This window comes from Pinus tabuliformis, chromosome 1_1 (genome assembly GCF_031772625.1).
Source record: "Pinus tabuliformis cultivar Carrire ecotype Pingquan chromosome 1_1, CPIR1, whole genome shotgun sequence".
In the NCBI taxonomy this organism is placed as follows: Eukaryota; Viridiplantae; Streptophyta; class Pinopsida; order Pinales; family Pinaceae; genus Pinus; species Pinus tabuliformis.
Genome location: NC_142297.1, coordinates 583,523,150 through 583,545,361, shown reverse-complemented (window position 1 = coordinate 583,545,361; position 22,212 = coordinate 583,523,150). Strand labels below are relative to the sequence as shown.

General features: G+C 37.0%; 1 protein-coding gene across 4 annotated transcripts in view; it reads left to right on the top strand.

Annotated features, from left to right (window-relative positions):
• The window catches only part of LOC149214593 (phytyl ester synthase 1, chloroplastic-like), a 536,108-nt gene that overhangs the window by 110,476 nt on the left and 403,420 nt on the right, over positions 1–22,212 (top strand). For all 4 annotated transcript variants that reach the window (XM_089392337.1, XM_089392339.1, XM_089392336.1 and 1 more), the window contains exons 4-5: positions 7,030–7,188; positions 7,284–7,387. In XM_089392337.1, the coding sequence (XP_089248463.1) occupies positions 7,030–7,188; positions 7,284–7,387 (263 nt within the window). The remainder of the gene's footprint in view (positions 1–7,029; positions 7,189–7,283; positions 7,388–22,212) is intronic.

Below are 22,212 nucleotides of genomic sequence, written 5' to 3'. Positions count from 1 at the left end.
GATAATCCTTCTGGCAGCTACTCAGCACCAATTTGCCCTTGAAACCCCAGCGCCTGCCCAATCTAGACTGCGTCAGCCTCTCCTAGCCCAGCGCTGGCCCTGTGTCAGCCTATCTTGGCCTACATTAGCCCAGGAAGCCCTGCGTCAGCTCTCTGAGCCTCTACGTCAGCTATGTTGGCCCCTCTGGTGCTCTGCGTAACACTTAGTTGCCACTGCGTGAGCACTGGCTACTCCTGCGTCTCTCTCTTTGGCTGCTCTGCTGTTATCCCGACACTATCTCTACCTCTCTATCTCTCTGTACTCAATGCCCCTCATCTGATCTCTCGATCACTGATTCTATCTTTCTTAGCAAACCCTTCTCTAGAGAATAGAATGACAGATCATCTGGTGTACTCTCCAAGTGACCCTCAAGTCTCCTCTTATACTTTTTCTATTGACATCTCAACGGGTGAGATTAAGTCCCTAATCAATGGCTAAGATTAGATCTGGCTTGATCCGTGTCTTTTGGACCATTCTAACATAGATTCATATTAATACACATTAATATTTTATTTTCCCTAAGTTTAGACTTAGGGACTCCATTAAAAATATTAATTATTTTAATATCTCCTGATCTATTTAGAATTTGCCCAAATCCTTTTTAGGTATTGGATATCTCATGTGCCCCAATCTCTCCACCAAATTTCGTGGATAGAGCACATCTGATGCAACCCCAAATCAACAAGTTGTACTCAAGAAAGCTGCTTAATAGTAAAGCCCTCAGAACTGCTGCATCGGTTTTCCCAAATTGGGTTTTTTCGGGGACGATTGTCCAAAAATAACGGTGTCCCTTGTGTGTTTGTCTGCTATTTTCGGTTGGTGATCTATAGATGGTTGAGACTGCATTTGTGTTTATTTTCAGTATTTATATGGTTAAATAACTTGTTAAGAAATAAACAAGTAGGTGAAATAAACCAGATAATGCAGTAGGAATTTATGATGTGTTAGATTCAAAAAAATCAACATGGGTATCAAAGCGTTGCAGATCACAGGAGAACTGAAGGCACCAGCTAAATTAGAAAATTTGTAGTAGAAATAGCTATCCAGAGAGACAGAGCTGTTCCTAAGCAGAAGGCAGGAGAGGAGTGGCGCAGAGGGCCTGTGTCATCATTTTGAGCCAGAGTGAGCGTCAGCGTAGAGGCAGTGAGAGGTAGTGAGAGGCAGAAGAGGCTGATGAAGAGCCATGTCATCCTACTCAGCTAGGTAGGAGTGACGCAGTTGGCCAGAGGAGCGATTCAACCTTGCCGAGATTGCGTAGAGCTAAGAGGCTCAGTTTCTTTAGCTGCTGGGGCCTAGGGAGCTGTGGGAAGATTGTGGATTAGGAAGCTGGTGGGGTGCTATTGCTGTCGAAGCAAAACAGTTCCTAACGGGACAAAACAAAGGTAGAGGAAGTCGCTACCTAGGAGGATTTCTAGCCAAGAAATCCAGATCCGTGTTGCAGGTGCAAAGAGGATCTGAGAGGAGCATTTCAACTGTTGGTAGAAGGATTTCTAAGAGGGAAATCGACTCAGAGGGAGTCTAGGAAAGGATTTCAAGGAGGAAAATCGAGACTCAGAGGGAGTCTAAGAGAAAACTTTCAGGAAGGAAGTCGAGACTCAAAGGGAGTCAAGGAGAAGAGCATAGATGGCAATGAACGGACTGAGGGATTATGATAGGTTGGACAGGGCGTCCAACTTTGTCATCTGGAAGGCCAGGATCATGTCTGTTCTGGATAGACATTGCATCAAGGGCTTCGCCTTGAGAACCGTGGCTATCCCAGTCGACCCAGCTAATAACAAAATGTATGAGGATGCAATGGCCAAGGCAAAGTGCATAATCCTTGATGGGGTCAAGGATCATGTAGTACAACATTTTACCAATAAAAATACGGTAAAGGAGATGTGTGATACCTTGATGACATTGTATCAAGGCACTTCCGTGTAGAGGAAGATGCTACTGGAGAATCAATTGCAGTCATATCAGATGTAGAAGGGGGAGCAGATAGATCTATACCTCGGCAGGTTGTAAGAGATTTCGAACCAACTTACTTCCATAGGGGCCATGCCGGATCAGGAGTTCATGGTGAGGACCGCCCTGAATGCAGTCTCCGAGGATTGGGAGACATTTGTCCCAAGCATTTTGGGCAGAGCTACTCTTCCAGGATGGGAAGAGATGTGGAAAGATCTTTGACAAGAAGAGATCAGACGGTTGACCAAGGTGGGAAGTAACAGCAAAGGAGGTCGAATCAAGAAAGAGGAGGACGAGGATGCAGCTTTGGCATCTGCGGGACAGTAGGGGAAGAGAAAGAAGAAGGACATCTCCAAGATAAAGTGCTTCCATTGTGGGGAGTTGGGTCATTATGCAACCTAGTGTCCCAGGAAGAAGAATAAGGAAGAGGCTTCTGACTCCAAGGCAGCTCCGACTAAGGCGGAGAAAGAAGTCGAGACAAATGATGGCTGTGCCATGAGTTCTCATGCACCTCTAAAGAAGAGGTGGGGAGACATTGAGCTGTAGTAAGGAGGACTACAGAAGATGTGGGGCAGGATCCTTAAGGTACCCAAACTCTTGGATCATATCCGACTACGGGAGCCCCGAGAGAGAGTAGCAGGATGAAGGATGTCAGGTGGAACAAGATCCGGATGGAGCGACAAGGCAGTGCTAGAGTGCAGAGGTCTGAAGCAGCGCAATGGAGGTTGCAGCAGTGTGAGAGGCACAGAGGAGGTTACAACAGTGCGAGAGGCACAGAGGAGGTTACAACAGTGCGAGAGGCACATAGGTGTTTGCAGCAGCGCAAAGGCAATAGAAAAGGCACTAGATAGCAACAGAGGTAGCTTCAGCATCAGGAGGGTTCCAGGCTGACAAGGATGTTAGTATTTGGGTAGATCAGTTACTTACTTCTCAGTAACTGAGTTGCAGTGCCGCAATTAGCAGTGGTAGTGCTATGGGCAGTGAGATGCAGCATGATGAGAGAGAGTTGCAATGTTGGGAGGAAGGACCAGCAACAGCGCGGATGCAGAGGGAGTTGCAGTACAGATGTACCCGTGGCAATGGCAGAGCCATGGGCAGCAGTACAGGAGGCAGCAGCATAGAGGATGTTGGGCAGCAGGCCAAGCATCAACACAAGTACTGGTGCCGAATGATCGGGATGATGTTTAGTGGTGGGGCATTACTAGAGCACATTCCTTGCTAAGAGGGAGTGTTGATTTGGGGTAGCATCGGATGTGTTCTAGCCATGAAAATTGGTGGAGAGGCTAAAGCACATGAGATCTCCAAGACCCATAAATGGTTTGGGGAAATTCCACCTGAGTAGAGAGATATTAAAATAATTAATATTTTTAATGGGGTTCCCAAGTTTAAACTTAGGAAAATTAAGATATTAATGGGTATTAATATAAAACTGGGTGAGAATGTTCTAAATGACATGGATCAAACCAAATCTAATCTTAGCTGTTGATTAGAGACTTAATCTTGACCATTGAAGACTCAACAGGAAAAGTATAAGAGGAGGCTTGAGGATCAGTTGGAGATACACCAAGATTGATCAGTCAGTTCGATTTTCTGGAGCGGAATTTGTTGAGAGAAATCTAACAAGTGATTTGAGTTGTAGCGAGGGGCAGTGAGTACATAGTAAGGAGGCAGAGATAGTGTCGAAGGACTAGCGCAGAGGCAGAGAAGGCTACGCAGAGGCATTAGGAGCCACATAGAGGGCCAGAGTGACTGCCAGAGGCTAGCAGGGACTGCGTGGGTGATGCAGAAGGCTAGAGAGCTAGTGCAAAGCAGAAGAAGGCTGATGTAGGAGGCTTCTGAGTGATGCAAAGGCCAGGAGGGCTGACGCAGAGCTTTAGAGAAGCACCAGAGAGATTTTTGTGGAGAAAACTTGTTGAATATCTGCTTCCGAGGAGAGGTATTATTGCCAAATAGATTTATTTCTTGGGTGAGCCAATTTGGCACCCTAGTTGTACTCAAGAAAACAACTTAATAATAAAACACTCAGAACTACTGCACCAATTTTCCCAAGTTGGGTTTTTCCAGGGACAATTGTCCAAAAATAACGGTGTCCCTTGTGTGTTTGTTTGTTATTTTCAATTGATGATCTATAGATGGTTGAGAATGCATTTGTGTTTATTTTCAGTATTTATATGTTTAAATAACTTGTTAAGAAATAAACAAGTAGGTGAAATAAACCAAATAATGCAGTAGGAGTTTTTGATGTGTTAGATTCAGAAAAATCAACATACAACATCAAGTAAAACTCCCACATGTGCGAGAATCTAGGGCTGTTGTACAGTCACTTCAGTCTACACCTACATCTCAAGAAGGATCTCATTTGAAGGAAGGTGTCTACATAAGTGAAGGATATCTCTAAGTATAGAAGAGAAGCATCTTATCTAGAGCAAGTGCAACAAGGTTTACCAACAGTTGAAAGAAGAACAAAATTCCAAAAGGAGGAGGACGAAATGTTAGGGAACGAAGTGCCGGAAGAAGGAAGTGCTGGGGAACAAAGTATAAAAAAGGAGAAAGGACTTGACTTGTGCTTGGAGGACATTCTAGTCAAGGGTCTAGGGTTTGGCATTGATGAATAAGAAGCTTCAATAAGAGAAACTTACTAAAGGTTTTTCCTCTCAAGAGAAGAGAGGTTTTGGCCATGGAAGAGAGCCAACATCTTGTGTTCTTGTTCTTATGTTTTTGGTAGAAATTTGATGAAGTACGCACACATGCATTAATAAGAAGAAGAATACTATTAAGCTAACAAGAAAAGTAAAAAGACTCCACAAATTTTTATCAAGTCAAGAAGAATCACACTAGATAGAATGGCCCTTGATTCTTCAACATGAGCCTCCCATCTATCAAATATGCTCTGATACCATGTGAAAATTCCTTGAAATGCAACAAATGGAATTAATTCTCCTAATCAATTAATGGTTTATTAATTTTCTAATTAATATCGAATTATTCACACTGTAATTTCTTCACCAAATAAAATAAACATTGTGGAAATAAAAATGCTGGAAATTGAGAAATGCTAGCACACACATAAAATATGACAATTATTTTTGGACAATTGTCCCCAGAAAAACCCAATGTGGGAAAATCGGTGCAACAATTGAGGGTTTTATTATTATGCAATAGTGAAATTCTGAGTACAATAAATATGGATGCCCAATTGGCTATCCAATCTGAGAGAAATACTGGCAAAATCAACTGAGGGAAATTACCCTCTTCTCCAAGCAATCTTGATACAAATTGACAACTCTAAGTGAGCCATCCAAACCCTCTGCGCAGGCTTCTGTTTCACTTCTGCGCAACTTGTCACACGCTCAGCCTGGAATTACTATTGTTCAAGTTGTCTTGCCTCCTTTTGCTCTAGAAAAAATCCTCCCGACCTTCTAGAAATATTCCCAACCTCTGATCCACCTCCAGCTCAGCTAGATCGAACTACCTCTTTGAGGCTCTGCATAGGGCTTGTGCAACCTCTTTGAGAAATAAATTTAGCCTTCTCTCTTTGCCTCTCTGGAACTGGAAAACTTCCTACGGATCACTGTCTCTGACCCTCTCTAGCTCTGCATCCTCTCTGGCTCGAACTCTGTTGCTGGCTATCTCGAACTGCCGAAGGAACACACACTAGTGGCTCTCTCTTGTGTGTTTCTCCATCTACCCATCGACCTCCTATTGTAATCTCTAGTTGGGACTCCAACAACCAAGATTAAAACTTAATTGATGGCTGAGATCATCTCCAAGTCGATCTGTGTGAGATTCTAGAGAATTATCACATTTCTCAATTAATTACTATTAATTAACTAGTTTTCCTAAGTTAGGCTTAGGAAAAATTTAAATGATGGTCAATTAATTTAATTGAACAATCTCTACAATTTCTGGGTTTTGGAGAACTTATGTCTTTTAGCCTCTCCACAAAGTTTGAGACTAGAACACTATTTGATGCTACAAAAACTAACATTAATTTGCCACTAGAATTGGCCCATTCTTTAAAAGGGACATTACATTATCCTATACTATGCTTGCATCTAGTTGGCAATTTGAAACACAATTCAACTAATTTCAAATAAGCTTTGACTTGAGTACTTGAAAGCTACATTCACGTCTTAGAAATTTGACTTAGATTTACCTTAGGGAAGGCCCCCCAATTGTAATGACAAGGGGAAAGATTCCTTAATTCAACTTGAGCTTACACCTTGATGATTGGGACTTTTTCACCTTAGGTGCCAGTTTTTGTTGTAACACTCTCTAATATGGACAAATTATTCAAGTGCTTACTTTTGAAAGTCATCCTATTTTTCGAATAAAAAAATTACCTATGTTTTTCTTATATGTTTTTGCTTGTCTTCTATGTAAGACATTCATCTGAAAGATATCAGGATAGTTTCTTTCTTATTATCCCTTTCTCTCTCTTTGAGGCATGCACAATGTGCATAAAGAGACTGTGATGTAGCAAGGATCCATCTTGTTTATATCATAGATCACAACACAAATGATAACACAGATAAGAAGTGTCGTGGATGTTAAAAATGTTTCTTTCAACTGAAATTTACTCTTGATTTATTTCACCATATTATAAATATGAACAAACGAAAGGTTATGCCAAGTCATGTAGTTGTGACTTGTGTTTGATATTTTGCACTTTTAGTGAACAAATGAGGTAATGATTCAAAATGTACACTTTGTCTTGGGATAGAACCGTGAAGAATATGATAACTTTGCAATCTTTTTAAGAAATAGTTATTTGTTGCTTTGAAGATTGTCCTCAAAAGTATTTATTAGCTACTCAAACTAATGAAGCTAGCAGATGAATATGTATGTGCTTTTGAACTATCTGTTACTATTAAAGAAAATGCAGTTGCTTATTATGAATTATTTTCTTGTAATATAAACATAATTTTGCACATCCATGAATGCATTCTATCTTGCATGTCGAACTAAGCTATAATCAGTAAGTACCCTTATTTGAACCGTTTTTCTCACTTATTTTCTCCCGTTTTGAGTGGATTATGACAGGAATTTTGACCTTTGTTGAGGAAACATTGAAAAGGGAGTTTAGACGTGCACCCTCAAGACCAATTTATTTAGTTGGAGAATCTTTGGGTGGATCCTTGGGCTTGGCTCTTGCTGCAAATAATCCTGATATAGATCTTGTCCTGGTCTTGGTGAATCCTGGTATTCCTTCAATTCAAATCATTCTTATGATTATCACTAATATATATTGATATAATCAAGATTTAATGTTTATTTTGCTTTCATGGTCGAGACAGCAACTTGCTTCAGCAAATCGCCTCTTTGCCCTTGGTTTTCTTTGATGGAAATTCTGACTGAGGAGTTTTACTCAATTATCCCTTTTACACAAGAAGCATTCTGGGTATGGTCATATAAACCTTTCACAATAGAAATTGAACCTTGTAATTATATTAATATTAACTTCTTGTAGATAAATTAACGTTAATTACTTGCACATTATTTGATCCTGCCCCTAGAGCACATCATGGTTTCTAGCAATTGATGCACTATGGTTGACATTAAAGAATCTTTCGTATGGTATTAATTTTGTGTTTACACATGATGTATTCAATTTTTATTAGGAGGGGTGGTCCACATGGTCCCTCTTACCACTTATAATACATGAGGGTTGCACATATGATTTTGATGACATGGTACAGACTTTTTGCAGGACCTTCCTAAGGATAGAATGTTGGTAGAAGTTGCTTCAGTTGTGCATCATGCTCTTCATGGGCCGATTTTGTGATAGTAACCTAGTCGTGTTCAAGTCACTTTCACTTTGTGTTGTATGGTTAGTTCATGCTTTAATTTTGAATATCTTCTACCATGGTGGTGTAGTTGCCCAGTGTCTTCCTAGTATTATTCATGTTTCATAACATTTAGATAATTTCACCTACATAACTTGTTTGGTGCAATCATATCTTCACTTTTTTCCCATGTGGAATCTTCTTCAACCTTACAATTTCATCACACTTCATCATTTGCCTAGGTAGTTAATGTTTATATATCACATCACATTTTTCCCTTTTATCTAGGTAAAATGTCATTTCACTTACACTTTTACCACTTTCCATCACATCACATTTTTCCCTTTTATCTAGGTAAAATTTTCATTTCACTTACACTTTTACCACTTTCCATCTCCTAGGAGACACCTGACATTTGTTTATTATAATTCCCAGAGTTTTATACCATATTATCATCTCATTTCTCATATTTCCACGTTTTCCAATGGGAACATGGCTAACTAGGTTGAGATATTGTAATTAAATCCTAAACCTTAGTTTGAGTGCTTAATTATTAGCATATTAATGTTCTAATGATTTACTTCTTAATTAAAATTTATTTCGTAATTTTATAGCTGATTTATCACCAGGAAACACATATTTATGTCTATGTGATACATAACATGAAGCTAGCACTCCCCTGTGGCACACATATTGAGGAAAGTCACTCAAAATAGCCAATTCGTTTTTTCCTAACATTAGAGCTGTTCACACATACTAAATTGTCATTTTAACCATTCTTATCCTCTAGCATGCAGCTTGAGGAAGTTGTTGAATGTTGAGTTGACTAGGGGATTATTTGAGCATGCACCCTAGGTTTTTGACCATCTATTCACCGATCCTCTTCATAGAATATCGCATTCACACGTGCACAATTTTCTAGGCCATTAGATAGTGCGCCCTTCTAGAAGATTCCACTTGCAGTTTGCATGAGCTTATTCACACCTTATACACATTGTGAAGTGACTAGTAGTTCGTGGTCCACTTGCATATTATTTGAGGAGAAGGAAAGAAAGAAAGAAAGAAAGAAGGAAAGAAATTATTTTAATGTCCACGAGGCTAAAGATAGCCTATGGGACAGATTGCTTCTTCATCTTCTTGATGTATTCGGCCCTTTTTCTATGAAGCTTCAAAATAAATGCTCCCAGTTTCTTGACAAACCCCTCGCTAAATAGATTATCCCAAGAGCTAGCTGCCAACATATCTGCATAACTTTCCCTGTTGTCTTTGAAGGCCTCACATTCTAAAATGAAATGTTTTTATGTTTCCACTTTTTTGGAAGAACAAAAATGCATACTCTTTCCTCCCACACTTCTTTTGCCCTTTTCCAGCGCCCTGTTTCACAACGGAGTTGATGAGAATTAGTCCTTAACTGAGCAATAAGAATTTTGGCTCTCCAAGAGATATTGGCCTCTATGTATGCTTTTGGTTGATGACTATGAGTGGGATTAAACACTTCAATATAATAAGTTTTCTTTCTTCCTAGCTCCTTATCCCAAGTATGTTTGTGGAACTTTTCCATAACAAAATCTTTTATCTCTTTGCTGTTTATGGGACACGCATTCAAGCAAATACCCCATTTACTAAACCATTTGTTATTTTGTTGCATCCAAATTTTTTTGCTCTTGCACAATCTATCATTAAGGACAGACTTAGGCCATCTACCTCTTCCATTTTCTCAATTTTTTTTAAATACCTTATGACTCGCACCATAGCAATTGCTTCAATAGGAGCAGTCCCTATTTCAATTAACAAGATATCATAAGGAACTGCACTTTTAATCTTAAATTTGTTTGTAATCAAATGCTTTTGAATTTTCTCAATTTGTCTCCACTGCATGTTGTATTTACTGCTAGCTCGCAGTTCACAACGATAGAGAATCATCCGAATAACTAGAAGCCCAAAAAGGGTTTGAGTGGTTTTCCAGTCCCATAACTCTGCCTCTGTACACCTATTTTGAAAAGCATAAAATGCTTTCCAACTCCCCAAAATTCTTTTCTTTCTACAACCATTCCAGCTTAGATTTTTGTTGAAGTCAATTCCAAGGGATTTGTAATCAGCAACTTCTTCCAGAATGTTGCTTTCAAAGTAGAACTTATGTTGGTTATGTTTTCTTTTCTTAGAGAAGACCACTACTTTCGTTTTGCTGATATTGACTTGCATCCCCACACTTCTACAAAAATGCTCAAGGGATAGTAAGTGCTCTTGCAAACCAAGAGCCGATTTAGCAATCAGAATAAGGTCATCTGCATATAAAAGAAGCCTTCTAACAAACTTGCCCAAATAGATACTATCACCCCCTTGCGAATTTAACCACTCCTCAAGCTTGTCGATATATAGACCAAAAAGGGTAGGAGACAGTGGGCAACCTTGATTGACCCTGATATCGCTTCTAAAACTTTCAGAAATGCCTGTTGAAGTTTTAATTTTGACTTTCACCTCTCCATACAGCGTATGCACAGTTGCTCTCAAATGTTTAGGAACCCCAAGTTCCTCCATTTTGTGCCAAAGCTTATCCTGCATTGGGTTTCCACCTTAAATCTTGCTGTTCATGTGTGTTGCTTATGTGTGATGCTTTATGAGGTTATTACTGCACATAGTTACTGTATAATAAAGTACTGATGCACTGAATAAATATCAACACATGATGAATTAACTAAATCATAAGTTCTCTGGGTATACGCTGGTTTCTTTAATCACAGTTGCGTGCACACGCAAGTTCACTTCACTAAAGTAGAGTATATAAATCTGATTGGAAAATGAAGATTGTTGAATTGTAAATACCGATTCAACCCTCCCCCCTCTTAGTATTATTTCCAATACCTTCATCCAAGGTATCACTAGACGAGATAATCTACGAAGTTGGGATCGATTGTGGGCATATTTTACGCAAGAGGAGATTAGGCTTGCTCTAGTTGAGAGCAATATCAGTGGCAACAGTAGTAGAGGACTGAGAGTGTGAAGGAAGAGGAGAATGTAGCCCTTGCATTAAAGGGGAAGGTAAAGAAATGTCCCAGCCAGGGACAAGGCTCACAGGGAGGAGAAAACAAGAAAAAGGATCTGTCAAGATCAAGTGCTTCAGATGTAGTGAGTTTGGTCACTATAGTACCTAGTGTCAGAAGAGGAAAAAGGAAAAGAAGGAGAAACATGAGAAAGCAGTAGCGTCGGTAGAGATTTGTCTTCCATGTTGGAGGATAAATTTGCATTGTATACAACTATACTTCTAGGTGAGCGGTGGGGAGACATTGAGCTTTAGTTCCTCAGAGTTGCAGTGATTTAGGCAGGATCCCTTGAGGATAGCATCAAATAGTTGTTTCCTGATGGATCATTACCCTTGCTATAGGGGCCCACAGTTTTCAGTAGTAGTTGAATCAGTGTCAGCATGGCTCAGTCAAATCTTGAGGGATAGTTTCATAGCTAGTTGCAGTTAGATGCAAAGGGGCACAGAAACGTTGCAGCGCAGATAATTACTTAGTGGACAGTGTAGAGGTTAGTTGCAGTCATGTACTCAAGAGACAATTGCAGAGCCATTACAGGGAAACAGTTGATAGAGGATTTTGTTCACAGTTGCAGTGGTTGCAGTAGCGTAGTGGTAGCGCAAAAGCATTAGTAGTGTGAGATGAGGTTCATAGATTGTTCTCAGTTGCAGTGGTTGTAGCAACAACAACAACATAAGATCAGTTGTAGTGCAGAGCAGAGCTGGTAGCGGTACATGTTGTATAGTACAGTGTCAGCAGCAATTACGCAAATGCGGGGTGGTTCAGTTACAGAGTGGCAGATGAATTACAGTATGCACAGTGGCTTGGTGAACAGTGGCAGGTTGTCACAGTGATCAGAAATCAACAACATGTATGAGGAGATGTTATGAGAGAGTGAGAGAACACCTTCCTCTCTAAGCAAGAGTGTTATTTTGTAGTATCGAGCAGATGTTCTAGTCTCAACTTTGGTTAGATGGGCTAAAGAACACAAGATCTCGAAAACCCAGAAAAGGTTTCAAGAGAAAACTCTTAGAGATGGCTCAATTAAGTTAATTGATCAATAATTAAATATTTCCTAAGTCTAACACCTAGTAGTTTGAGTTCCTTGGCAGATCGAGCTACCCAGTTGCAGATATCAAGCGAGGGAGAGAAGTTGGAGCCAGAAGGGAGGCAGGAGTGAGATTGACGGAGCAGAAAAGTCATTTCCAGCAGAATTTCTTAGCAGTAGAGCAGCAGTCGCTGGGAGGAAAAATATTTCTATAGAGAGGATGAGCAGTCAGTGCAAGCAGCCATATACCCTAGTTTGAAGTATTGGAAGGTGATTGTTTCAGTTGCTAGAGGTTGGGAGATCACCCGAAAGGAATATCGAGTCACTTCCAGGTCTAGAGGGAGGCCGGAATAGTCATCCAGAGCTAGCTAACAGGCAATGCGAATTATCTAGGCCAAGAAATGCACATTTCTGGCCAATGTGAGTTGTCGGGAGGAAGTGCAAGCAGGAACAAAGGATTTGAGTTTGGTTGCAGAAGGGAAGAATTTCCTCCAAATAATTTTGGCAGTATATTTTTCTAGAGGATAGCCAGTCTGGCATCCATATTTGTACTCAAAAATTTTGTTGTTGCATAATAATAATAAAACCCTCATCTGCTACACAAATTTTCCCACATTGGGTTTTTCTGTGGACATTTGTCCAAAAATAACGGTGTCATTTTTACTTTGTGCACTCTATATATTTCTCAGTTCCAGCATTTTATTTTCCATTGTTTTTATGGTGAAAATTGCAATTGTGATTTTATTCGTTGTTTCCCGTGGCAAATAAATTGCACTTAATATTAATCGTTTAGAAGAATAATTTCCAGTTGCTGCAATAGAATTGAAAATTTCACAAAACTTAGCCATCCTAACCACAGTAAGTCGACCCTTGAAATTGGTATATTCAACCCTCTTTCAATGATGGTACTCGACCCCTCTTCTTCAAGCCGAAACTCGACCCTTAGAGTATGTGTTTTCTTTTCCAAAATTGATCTCTTGAAGCTAGGAAAAATGCGGCCTCTTGGAGAATATAATTTGGCCCCCTTCGAGAACAACATAACCATGGAAGAACTTAGACTACAAATAAACTTAGTTAGATCTTTAGGAAAAGCACTGGAAATGATCCAACTGGGGTGGCAATGTAATGTTCCAAATTATAAATTTGTTGGATATTACTTCAAAAATGTGCACCGTCAATTTGAATAACAAGTTATGTAGATCGAACCATAAAATCAACGACAAAAACTGGAAAATATTTTCTGCAACTGAAGAATAAACTAGATAAACATGCAGAGAAATATCAACCTTATTTTATTAATATAAAAAGAGTATAGATAATGCTGGAAATGGATGACGGTGGCCTCCCAAAAATATTAATTGTAAATGTATCAGGGCTCCAAAATAGTTGAACTTATTAGCACAACCTGTGAGTTCTGAGTGAATTCACTAAGGAGAGAGTTGGGTACTCGCTCACTCTCATTGAATCACCTGAGGGTTTTCTTCCTAGGCTACTGCTGACGCTGGGAACTCTCGGTTCTCCAAACCTATCCACAATAAAAATACTCAACTCCAAGATATCCTAAATGATCTCTTCTCCCTCCTTTTAAGATTCCATAGATAGATCTCCAAGCCTCTAGAAGCATCTTATTTTATTATTTTATTACTATTCTAGGAGCTCCTCCCTTGACTTTATCTTAAGCGACCTTTTAATTTAATTTTCTTTCACTTAAGTCACTTTTGGCCTTTTTCCTCCAATTAATTATTTTCCTCCTTTTTAACTAAATGACTAATTAATGTCATTTTTAAGTATGAAAATGGTAAATCACCCACTGTTGTAGTGTTTTCTTTTCAATGATGTACGAAAGTAACCCACTTTAGATTGTGGATGACAAACAATATCAACAATATAAATTGTTGCTAAAGATTGTAGATCTGTAGCTATTGATAGAAACAAAACCTGCCAAAATTTTGATCTATGCTACGATCATAATTAAACAACAACAGAAAGAGTAATAACCCCAATCATCCAATGGAAACCAGATGTGTAAAGAATAATTTAATAATAACACCTATGAAGGAAATAGATAAATGTTACCAGTACCCTTCTATGGGATGGGTTATTGGGTATCCTCAAACGTCTTCAGCTTATGTAGAGTCTCTCTCCTCTATAATGCATAAACCCAACAAAAATATGGTGTGCGACAATGAAAATAATCAGAGTTACAATAATGAGTGTAACAATGAAAATAATCAAAAGTGAATAATGAATGGAAAACCCTTCCATTTATAACAAAATATTGAGTTATCCTCGAATAATGAGCAATAATAAAATATTATTGATCCCATTCTTGGAATAACCACTTGGAATATTTTATTGTATTTGTTTAGGAGGGAAAAACTATTTAAATTTTTATTTAGAAATAATAAATAAATAAATGATTTATTTATCATCTCAAGGAATCAGTTAAGGAATAATAAACAAATAAGGATTTGTTTAATTATTCGTAAGCGATTTAGCCAAATTTAACAAAGAATAATAATTAATTAGTGATAAATTAATTATTCTTGTAGAAAAATAAGATAATTAATGACTTATCTGTTTATTTTTCATGATTGAGTCAGATATGACAAGGAATAATAATAAAAAATGGTTTAATTAATTATTCATAGAAGAAAATCAAATAAATAGTGATTTATTTAATTATTCTTCATGGGTTTGACTATAAATTACTTTAAAAAGGTGGTTTATTAAGTAATTTCTCACAGCGAAAGAAATTTTACTATGGTAAAATTGGCTTTACATGGTGTACTTCGATCCATCTAGTAAATTAGGCTAGATGATCAAATTTTTGGTGATAACAGATTGCCCCCCAAAGTACGAGTGTTAGGAGAAAAATGTATGACTGAAGTACATTGTAAAGACACAATCACTAGACAACACTGGGGAGCCAGAGAGAGAGAGAAAGAGACCAATGAAGCTGAATTTGAAAGAGGATAGGGACAAAGGGGGTGAGACTAATGTAAGTCTCCTTTTATGTTGTGGTACCGGACCTAAATGAGGCAAGGGAGGCATACCTATACCCGCCGAGATAAATTAGTACAATAATAATGGTTCGCTCAGAAATATAAAATTGAGCAATGAAGTACATGCTGAATAGTACATGACATGCTGGCATAACAGAGCCAGAAAATAATACAATGTGTCCCATATATGTAATGCACTTGGAAAAAACATGAGCTAGGACTAAATACAATAATATCCGAGTACATGAGATACAAAGCCCCTTCCTTAAAAAAAATGGGTGGGAGGCAGGGTAGAACAACCGGAGAAGCCCTGCTAAACAAGGAAGGGCTCTGCAAAACTGAATGGATCATCTGGAGGAGACGTGCATGCTATGAACACTGCGATCGGTAGGAACCGAACCCATTAACTCTGCAGAATTGCATCTGAGGCTGTAGCATAGTAGGTATGCATCCAGGCATGTTGGGGGCTACCTAAAGTACCACCCCCTCATGAGGTCTGAAACATCTCACACACACCAAGGAATCACTGGTACAATCTGCTGCATCACTAGACCATCAAGTTTATGGATCATGAATATGAAACGACCAAGTCAAAGGGCAATAATGAGACCCTCTGCTCGATCCAAGGTTCCAAACAAGAATGGAAGATGGAACCGAGATACATCACCCTCTAAGTCGTTCTTCTGGAATAAATGCTTTGATGTCAACAGAATAGGGCCCGCGATAGATGAGGCAATGAGGATCCTCAACTAAAGCACGAAGGAAAATAGTAATGTGACTGATGGACTGACACCAGGGATAATGGACAAAAAGTGGGATTGAGGGACAAATAGAGGGCTACCCTTATCAGAGCATAAAGTGCATGGTTGACCTGGCAACAATTGATTCAACTCCGGAGGGGATGGGGATAGTATGATTGGAGGCCAAAATGGGAAACACGAGATGAACGATATGTAACTATGGTTGGAAGACTGTGACATGATATGATGGGGCAGGAAATAGACTCCAAGAATGCAAGGGTGACTCATCGCGGATGCTCTGAACAAGGGTGACTCGATGACGCTGCCACACAGACTAGGTCCGGTGGGGACCATGAAAACATGAGTAAATGATGGCTACTCATGACGAAAATCAACATATGGTACGACAAGTATTAAGAGGAGGTGGACCTCAAAGTATTAGTGTCGCTTTATGACGAAATTCGATTTTGAGAGGTGATGAAGTGACCTTTCTTGGAAAAAACGCTTCCTGGTGAAGTGTCAAATCATCAAAACTAAGGAAGACCCATTATAGATCTTGGTGAGAGATTTCCAATGGTGCTGACGGTTCATCAAACTGAGCTAAAGTCTAGTCGCAATGGGCGACAGAAAAACTATGGGTTTTCTTATAAAAGGGTGTTTTCCCTCTAATGTGGGTTCATTTTCTAAGTGAGCTGTGGTGAATTTGGAGAGGAGGAAAAGGCCTTAAATCGTAGTGGACAAACCTACCGTTGGAATCGGGATCTACGACTTTCAGGCAAATGGCCTTACTTGTCTAAAGATGGCCTTAATGCTTCTTGGAACGATGGTTCCTGGTGAAGAATTAAGGGAAGAGGAAAACAAGAATGAACTACTAGAGGAGGTCTAGAATCATCCTCGCCCACTAAGTCAAACATGGGGACTAGGTGGTAAAGGAGTAGAACATTTGAAGATATGGTATCAAATGTCTACGATATGCGATGTGCATATGGCTCGCTGGAGAGGCCGATAGGATAAACTATCCAAGGAATGGGAGGATAATCGACCATACCTAGATCCAGTGGGATCTAGGCCGAGACTTAATTGAGAAGATGGCCAGGGGAAAACCATCATGCCCCCAAGCATGAGATAATTCCCACACACATATGTGATGGAGGGGATTGATCTGGTATGCAAAGGTGGGAATGATGCCCCCTAGCAGGAGGAGTTTGTGGAGCGCCATTGTGTTCCGAGTGCTCGAAAAATGGATTCAAGCATCTCGACCCAACTTGGCACGAGATCCTCCAAAGGATGATAATGAGATGTAGGGGCCTATGTGCCCCCCCCCCTTAGTATGTTATGGGCGGACCAGATGTATTTACAGCTAAGGGCTCCAAACACTTGTATGATACATAATATGATTATGCATTTTATATGACGATGATGGTTCGCCATTTGATTTGTTATCTTCTGTGGTATACATGTGATAAATGCCAATCTAGAATGTTGATTGCAATGGTATCTACATAGTGATTTTGGGCTCTAGGCACATGACTGAAAGTAATGGTTTCAAATTCATGTACCAATAGCTTCACTTGTAGATATTTTCTAAATAGGACTTGGTTATGCACATGATACACACCATTCAATTGCATGACAAGTAGCAAGAAATCTAAACGAACATGAAGATGAAGGATGCGATGAGCGAAGGCATCGACTAACAAACATATCACTGCATCATGTTCGACCTAATTATTGGTGGCAGATCCAATGCAGACATCGTTTGAAAGGACTAACGTATGCAAGGGGCTAAAAATGGCCTAGGCTGCCGAAGCTAGATTCCGGGAGAAACGACTTGCACCGTCGGAATGACCGATATACGGTGTGGATGATGGATCCATTTGAAAGGTGTAAAAGACAATTGATGAGACGATGCAATCTACCTAACTTCATGGCAGAAATAAAGACATGCAAATCAAAGGGATGTGCTATGAGCGAAATTTTTGGAGGTAGAGCGTATGGGGAGAATTAGGAAGGAAATGGCCTTCATAATCCTTGAAGAAATGCCCCCTTAATTAAGTGTAGGGGTAATCAGGGGTAGACATAGCTTCCACGGTGTCCTCGTTAGTTTGGAAGATGGGTAGACAAGAGGAAGACTGACTACATGATGCGGTGGCATTACCTGGCGCATCAACCTGAGAAATAAGGTTCACATACGCATCGTCTTGAACCCTAAACCTTAAACCCTAAACTCTAAGCATTTTATAACATTTTAAAAAGCGTTTTGTAAGTTTTATTTAAGTGTTTATTAAAAGAATTTACTAAAGTGTTATAAGCCCTAAACCCTAAACCCTAAGCATTTTACAACATTTTAAAAAGTGTTTTGTAACTTTTATTTAAGTGTTTATTAAAAGAATTTACTAGATTGTTCTAAACCTTAAACCCTAAACATTAAACCCCCAAACCCTAAACCCTAAGTGATTTATAACATTTTATAAATCGTTTTGTAACTTTTACTTAAGTGTTTATTAAAAGCATTTACTAAAGTGTTATAAACCCTAAACTCTAAACCCCAAACCCCAAAACATAAGGATTTTATAACATTTTAAAAAGTGTTTTGTAACATTTATTTAAGTGTTTATTAAAACCATTTACTAAAGTGTTATAAACCCTAAACCCTAAACCCCAAACCCTAAACCCTAAACCCTATACCATAAACTCTAAACCCTAAGCATTTTCTAACATTTTAAACCCCAAGCCCTAAACCCTAATTATTTTCTAACATTTTAACAAGCGTTTTGTAACTTTTTTTTAAGTGTTTATTAAAATAATTTACTAAAGTTATAAACCCTAAACCCTAAGCATTTTATTACATTTTAACAAGCGTTTTGTAACTTTTTAAAACCCTAAACCCTAAGCATTTTATAACATTTTAATAAGCATTTTGTAATTTTTTTTTAGTTTTTACTAAAAGCATTTACTAAAATGTTATAAACCATAAACCCTAAACAGAAAACCCTAAACCCTAAACCCCAAAACCTATACCCTAAACCCTAAGCAATTTATAACATTTAAAAAAGTGTTTTATAACTTTTATTTTTGTTCATTAAAATCATTTACTAAAGTCTTATAAACCCTAATCCGTAAGCCCTAAACCCCAAATCCTAAACCCTAAACCCTAACAATTTTATAACATTTTAAAAAGTGTTTTGTAACTTTTATTTAAGTGTTTACTAAAATCATTTAATAAAGTGTTATAAACCCTAAACCCCAAACCTTAAGTATTTTATAACATTTGAAAAAGAGTTTTCTAACTTTTATCTAACTATTTATAAACCCTAAACCATAAACCCTATACACTAAACCCTAAACCCTAAGCATTTTATAACATTTTAAAAATCATTTTGTAAATTTTATTTAAGTGTTTATTAAAAGCATTTTGTAAAGTGTTATAAAATTTAAACCCTACACCCCAAACCCTAAACCCTATGTATTTTATAACATTTTAAAAAGCGTTGTGTAACCTTTATTTAAGTGTTTATTAAAATCATTTACTAAACCATAAACCCTAAACCCTAAACCCCAAACCCTAAGCCCTAAACACTAAGCATTTTATAACATTTTAAAAAGCGTTTATCAAAAGAATTTACTAAATTATTATAAAACCTAAACCCTAAATACTAAACCCCAAACCCTAAACCCTAAATCATAAACCCAAACCCTAAACCTTAAACACCAAACACTAAACCCTAAACCCTAAGAATTTTATAACATTTTAAAAAGTGTTTTGTAATTTTCATTTAAGTGTTTATTAAAAGAATTTACTAAAGTATTATAAACCCTAAACCCTAAATCCTAAACTCTAAACCCCAAACCCTAAACACTAAACTCTAAACCTTAAACCCTAAACCCTAAACTCTAAACCCTAAACCCTAAGCATTTTATAACATTTTAAAAATCATTTTGTAACTTTTATTTAAGTGTTTATTAAAATAATTTACTAAAGTGTTCTAAACCCTAAACCCTAAACTGTAAACCCTAAACCATAAACCCTAAACCCTAAAACCTAAGCATTTTATAAAATTTTAAAAACATTTTGTAATTTTATTTAAGTGTTTATTAAGAGCATTTACTAAAGTCTTATAATCCCGAAACTCTAAACACCAAACCCTAAAACCTAAACCCTAAACCCTAAGAATTTTATAACATTTTAAAAAGCGTTTTGTAACTTTTTTTAAGTGTTTATTAAAAGCATTTACTAAAGTATTATAAACCCTAAACCCTAAGCATTTAATGGCATTTTAATAAGATTTTTGTAACTTTTTTAAGTGTTTATTAAAAGCATTTACTAAACTCTTATAAACCCTAAACTCTAAATCCTAAGTATTTAATAACATTTTAAAAGGCGTTTTGTTACTTTTTTTAAGTGTTTATTAAAATAATTTACTGAAGTGTTATAAAACCTAAACCATGAACCCTAAGAATTTTAGAACATTTTAAAGCCTAAACCCTAAACCCGCAACATTTTATAACATTTTAAAAAGCATTTACTAAAGTGTTATAAATCAAAAACCCTAAACCCTAAACCCTAAACCCTAAGCATTTTATAACATTTTAAAAAACATTTTGTAACTTTTTTTAAGTGTTTATTAAAAGCATTTACTAAAGTACCCTAAACCCTAAACCCTAAGCATTTTATAACATTTTAAAAAGCATTTTGTAACTTTTATTTAAGTGTTTATTAAAAGAATTTACTAAAGTGTTATAAATCCTAAACTTAAACCCTAAACCCCAAATCCTAAACCCTAAACCCTAAGCCCTAAGCATTTTATAATATTTTAAAAAGTGTTTTGTAACTTTTATTTAAGTTTTTATTAAAATCGTTTACTAAAGCCTTATAAACCCTAAACCCTAAACCTTAAATCCCAAACCATAAACCCTAAACACTAAAATTTATAACATTTTAAAAAAATGTTTTGTAACTTTTATTAAAAGAATTTAGTTAAGCTTTATCAACCCTAAACCATAATCCCCAAATCCCAAACCCTATAGCCTAATTCTTAAAGCCTAAAGCCTAAACCCTAAAAGCATTTACTAAAGTCTTATAAACCCTAAAGCCTAAAAGCATTTACAAAGGTCTTATAAACCCTAAAACCTAAGAGATTTATATCATTTTATAAAGAGTTTTGTAACTTTTACTTAAGAGTTTCTTAGAAGCATTTACTAAAGTGTTATAAACCATAAACCATAAACCCAAACCCTAATACGTAAGGATTTTATAACATTTAATTTTTTTTTTTGTAAATTTTATTTAATTATATTAAGACCATGTACTAAAGTGTTATAAACCCTAAACCCTAAGCATTTTATATCATTTTAAAAACTATTTCGTAACTTTTATTTAAGTGTTTCATAAAAGAATTTATTAAAGCATTATAAACCGTAAACCGTAAACCTCACACCCCAAATCCTAAACCCTAAACCCTAAGTATTTTATAGCGTTTTGTAACTTTTTTTAAGTGTTTATTAAAAGAATTTACTAAAGTGTTATAAACCCTAAACCCTAAGCATTTTATTACATTTTAACAAATGATTTGTAACTTTTTAAAACCCTAAACCCTAAGAATTTTATAACATTTTAAACCCTAAACCCTAAACCCTAAGTATTCTATAACATTTTAATTAGTGTTTTGTAACATTTTTTTTAAGTGTTTATTAAAATCATTTACTCAAGTGTTATAAAATCTAAACCCTAATAATTTTATAACATTTTAACAAGCGTTTTGTAACTTTTTTTAAAGTGTTTATTAAAAGTATTTACTAAACTTTCCCTAAACCCTAAACCCTAAGTATTTTATAACATTTTAACAAGCATTTTGTAGCTCTTTTTAAAGTGTTTATTAAAAGAATTTACTCAAGTGTTATAAACCCTAAGCCCTAAACTCTAAACGCTAAGAATTTTATAACATTTTAAACCCTAAACCCTGAGCATTTTATAACATTTTATTTAAGTTTTTATTAGAACCATTTACCTAATTGTTATAAACCCTAAACCATAAACACTAAACCCTAAACCCTATACCATAAACCCTTTATAACATTTTAAAAAGAATTTTGTAACTTTTATTAAAGTGTTTATTAAATGCATTTACTAAAGTGTGATAAACCCTAAGCATCTTACTTGTTTCTCTGCAGGGATCGCACTTTTTGGGCTAAAAGGTGCGTTCTGAAGCCCAGACGCACTTTTTGGGCTGAAAACTGCGATTTATGTTCTGAGGATCCCAATCGACAAATCTCGGAAAAAAGTGTCGCCTTTGTCGCGGTTGGTTCCTATGACATGCAGAAACGACCAAAAAGTTTGCGAAAGTTAGAAATTTATCAGATCTAGGGTTAAAAAACTAGGAAACATCAAGAGAATTGAAAAAATAAGAAACCCTAAGCTAAAAACCAAAGGTCACCCAGGTTTCTAGATCTGAAGTATAAAACTCAGTGGAGTTGCCAATTTGTTGTAGTGTTTTCTTGTCAATGATGTATGAAAAGAACTCACTTAAGATTGTGGATGAAAAAAATCTCAACAATATAAATGGCTGCTAAACATTGTACGTAGCTATTGATAGAAATAAAACTTGCCAAAATTTTGATCTATGCTCCGGT